The 9,802-nt window shown below is 36.0% G+C and overlaps 1 protein-coding gene across 2 annotated transcripts; it reads left to right on the top strand.

The window, feature by feature from the left end:
• Window positions 1-4,056: 4,056 nt before the first annotated feature.
• LOC113230650 (protein lethal(2)essential for life-like) lies at window positions 4,057-9,219 on the top strand. Of its 2 annotated transcripts, XM_026464657.1 has the most exons (4): window positions 4,057-4,176; window positions 6,379-6,600; window positions 7,220-7,309; window positions 8,545-9,219. In XM_026464657.1, the coding sequence occupies exons 2-4, from the start codon at window positions 6,379-6,381 to the stop codon at window positions 8,899-8,901; spliced, it is 669 nt and encodes a 222-aa protein (XP_026320442.1). In that variant the 5' UTR covers window positions 4,057-4,176; the 3' UTR covers window positions 8,902-9,219. The 2 variants fall into 2 exon arrangements, with proteins under 2 accessions (XP_026320442.1, XP_026320443.1); XM_026464658.1 differs by lacking the exon at window positions 7,220-7,309.
• Window positions 9,220-9,802: the final 583 nt, after the last annotated feature.

The raw sequence follows: 9,802 nt of genomic DNA, 5'->3' as shown, positions 1-9,802 counted from the left end.
CGGCACCGCAAAATTATTTCGAATTTGTTTTGTCAAACTGACATTGATCTGATAACACTGTGTTGCCATAATAGTTTCTGTAATTGGGCATATTTTTTTATTGAGTTTTTTCATTGACTTACAATTATATGGACGTCGGGTACGCGCTAAAAAGTGTCCGCACTTGTAAGGCGCTAAAATCGTATACAGAGCGCCAAACTCCGCTTTAGTCTTCATTTGTTCTACTGACAGCGCGATACTGCGATGACATTACAATTTAAATTTCGAATAGGTTGACTTGGGACATTTTTTTCGTCGTTTTTGTATTAGACCCGTCGTTCATTTATTTGTAAGTCAATGAATTTTTTTCTAGGTTTATGCATTTTAAAATAAAATGGTCTAGAGGCACCAATTCTTAACCATGAATTAAATTATTAATTTGAAAAATTTTGTGCCATCAAAATGACGACTTTTCTTTGTCCATACCGACGTGTATCTAAAGTTATCGGGTATTAGTACTCAGTATGGAACATGAAAAAATTGCTCGTTGTTCTAATAAGGTGTTCAAAAGTCATCCATCATATTATCGCTAAAATCTAAAATACTCGAACAGATGGTATTAGTCGTCCGACTATTTCTAATTGTGTGAAATCTTCTACTTGTGTACTTTGAGTTTGAAAGATCTACATTTAAGAAAAAGAACAAATTCTGGTTTAATATTACAAAAATGATTGCTAAGCGCAAATTTTTCGTAAATGCGAATCATTTGAATTATAAACAAATCACGAAGTAATCTCAAAGTTTAAAATATACCTTGCTAAAACTTTGGTAAAATTCGTTTTATAAATGCGAAAAACTTGCTTAAGCACGCTATTTTTGCTTTGTCGAATTCTTTTTTATTAATCTCGGTTTTGGTAGGTTAAATTATAAACATGGCAAAACTCACAAACTACAAAGAGATACGGCAAAACTAATCTATTTTTAATGTGGCCAACACTGGCGACACCTGTAAGTGCAAATTACTGCAAATCACTAAACCACATGCACAGGTGCTCTGTTTTTAAGGTATTCTGTTTTTCATTGAGGTATATTGTTATTAATATTTTTATTATTTCATGTAGCTTAGTTGCCGTATTATTGTTTGTGTTTTTTTCTTAATTTCTACATGCTCAATTTCAAGTTTCATAAGTATACGAAATAAATAAAAAATCGTTATTTCTTTGTTTTTATTACTTGTACTGTGTTATTTACGTTCACTGATTACACACATAAATATGAGAGTTGTTGGAGTGATTTGGCGGATATTAAAGAATTAATTTTGACCACATTTTGAGGAAAGTGCACATTGCAAAATATAGTTTGTTACTGCCCGAAATCGAGAGACAAATATATCGTTACTTTAAAATTATACTTGGTTTTCTCACAAATGATTTGAAAAAGATATGTTATTGTAAATTTGTAATCCTGAAATCCTCCGGGCTTGGGCCTAGAGTCTTAACTCGTTTGGAATAACTTGCTTTCCACCCAAGTAAAACTATGTAGGTATTTCTTATTTTAATATTTGACGACCTCGGTGGCTCAACGGTTGACACTGTGAGCAATGGATGAAGAGGTCCGTGTTCGATTTCCATTAAGACCAGTTCGGGAAACCAAGTTTTGTGAATTGGTTATAGTTTGGGTGTTCCAGGTAGTTTGGAACTTGAAGTAGACATGTCATTATTAGTTAGTACAGTGCATGAGAGGTCAAAATCTTCATTTAACACGTTCAGACCTGGATCAAAACGACCGTAATTTGTTGTTCGACGGGATAGATTTCCATATGGCCACTGGTGGTAATCTTCTTTTTCAGCCTTAAGTCACCCATTGCTGAGAGTAGGCCTCCTCATTCTCTTCGACGTCTTCTTCGGTGGTAGTCACCGCCCCTCAAACCAAAGGTTTTTCCAGGTGGGATGCTGAGATTTCCCCCCCGTCAAAAAAAAAAAAAAAAAGGTGGGATGCTGAGAGAAAGAGCATCCAGGGAAGTACTGCCACCTATTTCTGCCGCAAAGCAGTAATGATCAAACCGGTTTTGAAGGGTACGCGTGCTGGTGAAATAACGGGCAGATGAGACATGCCAACTATTGCTGGCAAGTCTCATGTGCAAGTCTCAAGTCTCAAGGACAGGCGTGTAGCTTACCACCAGGCACACGACTTGTTGGTCCCGTCACTTGATCATAAAAAAAAGACTCTAGAGCCAAGCTAGTTTGATTATTGTACAGGGCGAGAACGTTAATTTTAGCACTTTCTCTCGAGGCCGCGATGATTTCTTTACATCAAAAGTGATATTGCGTGACCGGTGCCGGTGGTACTTACCTACACACCGCTTGATGGGCGAGTTATCCGTGCACCAATGTTGGTGCACCGCGAGATGCAATAAAGGTTTTCGTCCTATACAGTTGATATCCTAAGAACTACCCAATCAACTATCCATCTATTTAGTACTGAGTGGATCAGTGTAAATTTCACCTTCAACCTGTGAGCTGTAAAATTCATTTTGGTATGATTTCCTTATTGCATAATTAGTGAATGACGTTTTAAGAAACTTCTTGAGCCAATTTGATCTTTAATTACATTACATAAATACAAATTTCAGCCTTTACACTTTTCTGTTGAATGTGTACGAAGGCTTTCAAGACCAGAACATTTCTAGTAGCAGTAGAGCTCCTTGTGAAAGAGTTCGTCCAGGGAAGTACTGCCATCTTACCTATTTCTAATTAGTAAGATGACACTGTTTTCCGGCTTTGGAGGGTAAGGGTGCTAGTGAAATTACAGGCACATGAGATTTGCCAACTTGTCTCAGAGTGACGGGCGCAGTAACAGTGCCCCTCAAAGTTTTGCGATTTAAAGGTTACCGTAAGGTGCACGACTTTTCCATCCTGTCACTTGATATTATAAAAAAAAGTATGGCTAGAGGTTCAGATATCTTAGAGCGTCGACTGTACGAGTAAAAATATCACTAACAACACTACAATCACCACTCGGTACCTATATTTAGATTAATAGTTATTCTAGTCCCAATGATCATTAGCATGACGCGGCGAAGTGTTAGTGACGTAGTTTGTACACATCTAAGATAAATTTTAGAGCGCAAATAGAATAATACAATCGTTCAACCCACGAATTGTAACAAGCAGATTATTCTAGAATGACACTCATACCTTACCCACGTATATTTAGACGGTTGTTCAAGTATTATTTCAGTATGATGATTTATTGATAATTAAAATAGCGGGCGACTGACTTTTTATATACTTTTGAATTATATTTTTCGTAATCGATAAATATACTAAGATGTTTCATAATTGAAATTGGTTAGACTGATGATATCATGCAAGAAGTTGGTTATGGGCCCAAAATTGATAAGAGTTCATAATGCAATGTCGATCTTTGGCTACCAGGTGCCTAATTATGAGGCATAAAGTAATAAAGTATAATTTTTTATTATCAACCATTTCAATCAAATACACAAACTGTTTTTGTTTTCTTATTAAAACGAAATTCTTTAGTTCTTTTAGTTTCATGCATGTATTGACATGCTCATATTGAGTACCTATTGAGGTACTCAATATGAGCAAGTGCCATGAAATTTTGCAACCTCGTTGTTTCTTCAGAACATAATCTAAGGAACTTAGTTAAGTACCCAGTGCAATGTTCCTGTTTTTATTCTTTTATTCAAAAGATTTTGCACTTAATGTTTTATACAAAGACATTTAGGTAGGTATATGTGTTACGAGCAATCTAGCGGTTCATTTGTGGCATAATGTAATAATTTTACATTTTAACCATTCTTATTTTCTGGATCATTCATATTTTAGCTTTTTCAGTTATTTGTTTTAACAGGGGCATTTAAGTATCCATTTAAATTGATTTTTGTATCGCTGAAAATAAAAAACAATAAGATTTCACAAGAATGTGCAACAAATGTGTGAAAACAGGAACGTGTATATAAGTACCATTATAAGTATCACATATTCACAAAGGTAGCAAAAACAATTATATTAGTGATATACGGCTATCCTACTGCCAAGTTCAAGGTGTGTTCCCGGCAGTGAGTCAGCAAGAGTGGGCAGCTGAAATTTCTATTTAAAACAGCGCGGGCCGCCAGTAAGACAGTCTCGCGAGCACAGCAGCGCGCCTGCAACGAACACTAACGCAAAGGTACAAATAAATTTTATTGTTATTATTTACTATAGAGAAATGACTGTTTTCTTAATTTTCATGGCGCCGTGACGTCATTGACTCTTAACATTTTTTTGAATATCGATTAGTGCAAGTGGTTTGGAGCATATTCACCATAAACCTTCAAAGCTTTCATATTAATGCTCAACTTGTTTATTAAACAAAGTTACTACACTGGTTCCTTGTCCTTTGAGAAAATTTTCTTTGACGGCTTATTGGATATTTATTAAATAACTATTCATAAACACGTTTTTGTTTTGATTGCTTTAGTACACTCTAGATTTGAAAGACATTTCTTGTATCATTTACAAATAAGCACTCTTGCCAATCAAATATTCTATTAAATTCTCTGAAGTGTTATTACACTGTATTCTAACAATGTAAAATCAAAACAGGTCATCTATTTCAGCATCGACTCGATTCTTAAGATAATCGCGTCGTGTGAACTCCAGCTTGCATCATATCTAAAATAGTTCACCTGTGATTCATTCGGAATCGTTCCAGAACAATATTTTCACCGTGAAATGTTTAGTACTCAGTCCATTGGAAGGCTTGCGATTGAAATAGAGATAGCTGTATTCTAATTTAAACCTAACAAATCATTGCAAACTATTTTTTTTTTGCATGTCAACTAATCTATTTCACTATGTTAATTACATTATAAAATCTATCAAATCAATCTCGTGTTGCCCGATTAACAGCCTTTGCTCTGTACGTATGGCGCAAAACCGAACACCTTCTTTCTTCTTATTTAAAAACTTGGCTCTTGTCAGTGGTGTAATCGCCAACCATCTGTGATCAGTGTCCTAAGTTTGATTTTCTATCTCTTCCCTTCGATCTTTCCTTTTTTTATGTTTTTTAGAAAGTCGTGACGTATCAGTCGTCCAAACATTTTTCCTTTCGTGCACCATTCTAAACACCTCCTCATTGGTTTTTCTTTCCGTCCAACTAACTACCTCCGTGGCCGAACGGTTACCACGCCGGACTGCCACGCAGAGATCCTAAGTTCGATTCCCGGGTCGGGAGAAATATTTGTATGGTCTTGGGTGTAATTTCTGGTTATTATTATGTGGACACAGGGTTACCCTCGTACGGGGCTGTGTTGTGTGTGTGCGTTATTATAAAGTAGCAATTAAATTAACATCGACAACGAATTCCCTCCATTCTTCTCCAGCACCATATCTCGAATGCTCCTAACCTAACATCTAAATAAAAAATATATTTGTGCTCATTGTAGCTAACAGTGGATGAGTGCACAATAACCGAAAATACTAGTTTAAAAATAACGTAGTGTTTATCTTGTCCGCGCTGAATGGCGGACATTGTTAATGATTTATTTTCGTCAACTATTCACCAATTTATGGACGGACATAACACAGACGTTGGAGAGATATTGTGTACATTTGGCATAAGATACGTGAGCTTTAGATCGATGTAGATCTTTGGCTATAGATATTTGCTAAGAATATTTACCGACAGAGTGAGACAGTATACCTACATGCTATCTATTTGGAATAGATATCCTACTTCACATAGTAATATATAATAAGTAAGTAATATATATGTAAGAAACGAAGCTCAATGATAATTATTTACGCAAATTAGTAGTGGAAATTAGTAATGATTAAATGAATGAGATTGAAGAAAGAGAACTGTCAGACCGAATGGAAGTTGACTTCCATTCGGTTCATTATTTTTTTGGATATGATTGTAAGAAGAAGGGTCCGCCTCTAAGTTAACATTAGCCATCTCGCCAACAATCCCCTGTTTGTTTGCCAAAATGGTTATTTTTTCATAATCTAGTAGCAGTGGAGCTCCTTGTGAAAGAGTTCGTCCAGGGAAGTACTGCCACCTTACCTGTTTCCGTCTGGCAGACGACTTGTTCATCCCGTCACTTGCTATCATAAAAAAATCATGAGTAATTCATTTTAATTCGGGGGTCAAAATATGTCATCCGTATTCGGCGTTTTTTAATTTGGTAAATTAGAATTTAGTATTCAATTCATTAATTGAAACAGACAGTAACCGTAGATTACTTTGTTAATATTTTGTTGAATTTCATTGTTTTTTATTATTTTAATCTATTTACTTTTGAAGCCGGTTATAACCAGCTAATTTTCATCTGTTGTTGTGTATATGTGTCTACGTAAATCACATTTAATCTCCTTAAATAATTTTCAGATGTCGATAGTACCGATGATGTTCCGCGACTGGTGGGACGAGTGGGACCGTCCCTCCCGCCTGTTGGATCAGCACTTCGGCGTAGGGCTCCGCCGTGACGACCTCCTCTCCTCTTTCCCCACTTCCTCCCTCCTCAGGAACACCTACTACAGGCCATGGAGAACCAATCTTGGCCGTCAGGAGTCTTCGTCTACTGTTAATTTGACTAAGGATAAGTTTGAGGTGGGTAATCTAAGTGTTAAATTTTGAGTAAACTGATGATAGTCAAATTTCTGTACAAATGTAGCATATTTACTGTCAAATGCCAAGAGAAAAATAAGCTAGATATATCTTTGATACAATGCAATATTAAGTTATCTAGAATTTTAGATCGAAAAATGAATACGGCCATTCTTGACGTCGGATAAAATTAGGAAACAGGGTCGTATAGAATCTTACAGGCGTTAGAAAAAGTGCGTATACTCATTTGGTACAGGATGTAATAAAAAGGAATAATGCTTTGCAATATTTAAGTGTCCATAACACTGAACTACTTTAGTCATAGTCTATAGTCGCTATAACACAAAATACGTAATACGTAAGTAAAAAAGTAATAAAATAAAATATAAAATTTTTACTTCTAAAGTAGTTCCGAGTCGAAACTTTCTTAAATGGCATTATTGAACCTTTTTGTTACAATCTGTACGTACCTTCTTAGATAGTTTAGGTTCATAGATCGTCTAGATCAAGGTTTCTATTTAATTCACAAATATACTTAATGATAGAAAACGGAAACATGTTGTATATTTGCGAATATCATAAACAATTTAAGGACGTTACAAACAATGTTTGTAATAAACAGATCCTTACATCTGAAATCCTCGAGAGGGCGGACGCCCTGAGGCGGACCATGAGGGAGAGATTCCAACAAAGGATGGAAAGGATGAAACAGGTGAGAATAGAGATTTTGAAAAAAATGTGATAATATAGAAATTTGCACGCATTAATGTACTTTCTTGATTATTTCCACCTAGATTATCCAGACCATCCTTGTGTGTCTCACGGAATCTTTGTACCCAACCCAACCTAACTCAAAACTGTCGAAAATATACATATTTAGAAATAACGTTAAATAATGTTTGCACGCGTTTAGGGTACAATGTCTATCGCAAGTTTCGTGCTGTCTCGCTTTGTCTTTCGAACATCCCAACTTACCCTACAGTAGGTACTTTCAAGTAGCTAGATGATTTCTGAGATTGATACTTGAGGTGAAATCACGATTCACGAACTCACTACTACATACATATGTACATTTTTTTAGTTTACTGTGATTGTCGTAGCCATAACTATTACAACGCAATAATTACATATACAGTGTTATTTGTAAAACATTAATAATCTCTCAGGACTATATTACTAACACCATAAACAATAACTTTTGTTTCATGACTTTTTAAAAATTATAAAATTACCAACAATAAACTTAAATTTTTTGTTGTACTATCTGAAATATTTTAGATCTTTATCTTTTTTTTATGTATAATAGACACACGCTTGGCCACAATCTGACAATCTTATCTGGTAGTAAGTTTTTTGTATCTGTAGAGCTCCTTGTGTTAGGGTTCGTCCAAGGAAGTACTGCCACCTTACCTATTTCTGCCGCCAAGCAGTATTGTGAGGATTACTGCGTTCCGGTTTAGATGGTTGAAATTACAGGCACATGGGACTTGTCAACTTATGTCTCAGGGTGACGGGCGCAGTGGCAGTCGCTAAGATCTTTGCAATATAAAGCTCTGAGTGGCATTGCACATTGTTATGGATAGGCGTGTTGCTTACTACCAGAAACACAACTTATTCGTCCCATCACTGGTATTATTAATAAAAAAGTTCAAACGTGCAAGCGTCCTCCCCGACGACTTCCACCCGCTCTTCTGCGTTTTGCATCGACCTGTCACCGTTTAGAGCAATCTATTTAAATATTTTTATTTTTGTATAAAAATAAAATGTGATGAATTATTAAAAGTCATGCAACAAAAGTTGTTGTTTATGATGTTAGTAATATGGTCCTATGAGGTTGTCAGTATTTCACAAATAACCCTGTATAGCCACATTACCAATGTCATATTAATTTTTAGTACTATGCTCAATAGTACCGTAGTAATATAATCTCGTTTCCCATCTTTCCAGGTGATCCTGGACGTCCAGCAATTCGCACCAGAAGAGATCTCTGTGAAAGCGTCAAACAACTGCGTTGTGGTCGAAGGCAAGCATGAAGAGAAGCAAGACGAGCACGGCTTCATTTCTCGTCAATTTACACGCCGATACATTCTTCCTGGAGGCTATGACGTTGCTGACGTAGTCAGTACTTTGTCTTCCGACGGAGTGCTCACAGTTTCAGCACCTAAGCGCGCGCCGCCTGTCGCTGGCGAAAGGAGCATCCCTATATTGAGGACAGGTCCCAGCAAGCAGCCGGAGTCACCTCAGCCCGTGGAACAAACATCACAGCCCAGGGAACAGACAGTTCCTATCGTGACATCTCCTTAAATCCCCCCTAACATTTCGTTAGATTGATTTTACAGCCAAGTTGCATAAAAATATTGATAGTGTCTTTTTGATTCGAAAAAAGTGTCTTAAAACTTAGTTGTAAAATCATTCTTATTCCCTTCCCTTTAAAGCGCCACGAGACCCAATGCGACGATCGAAGCATAAATAGCATTTATTTTTCTCGTCTTTGGCCAACGGCGAGACACGATTCGAATTAATGAACGAATAGGTTTTGAAAAGAGGAATGCAAAACACCATTATACTGACTTAATCAAATGAAAATATAACATGTTAAGAATATAATTACTACGAATTAAACGAATGTTTTATTATGATTTTTTTTTACTTTCTTAATTTAGTTTAACATATGATCAAGTTCCTACCTTTATAAATGTAAAATATTTTAATAAGAAACGCTTTCTTGGTGATGTAAATTGTAACACTGAAATAATCCCAAAACTCACGAGATGGTATCACTGCTGTCACTTCCTGGTACATACTTTCGATTTTGAAATATGTCAAGTATTGAGCGTTTCTAATTAAACTTTTCAATAACCAATAAAATAAAAAAGTAGATACGTAAATACCTCAAATCGTTAAAACTTTTGCGGCAATACACGGGTGAAAGCCAAGTTTTAATAGCGTGGACAACTAACATATTGGCTATTAGTTCAGAGCTTTTATATTTAAGAAACACTTTAACCGCTCGCGCTTACAAGCAAAACCGCGACCGTACATTAATGTTCCAACGCCGCAATAGAACCACGACAAACAGAAAATAATGAATAATAATTCCTATACTTAATGCAATCCAGACAAAAGATGAGTATTGTTGACAACTGCCAAGTTTAAAATATGTTAGACTTGAGTTTTTATTCTAGTAATGTAGTAGGAGGAGGTA

Source organism: Hyposmocoma kahamanoa, unplaced genomic scaffold (assembly GCF_003589595.1).
Source record: "Hyposmocoma kahamanoa isolate Upper Pololo Valley unplaced genomic scaffold, ASM358959v1 64, whole genome shotgun sequence".
In the NCBI taxonomy this organism is placed as follows: Eukaryota; Metazoa; Arthropoda; class Insecta; order Lepidoptera; family Cosmopterigidae; genus Hyposmocoma; species Hyposmocoma kahamanoa.
Note: the sequence above shows the minus strand (reverse complement) of the source record. Positions and strands in the feature narration are given on the sequence as shown.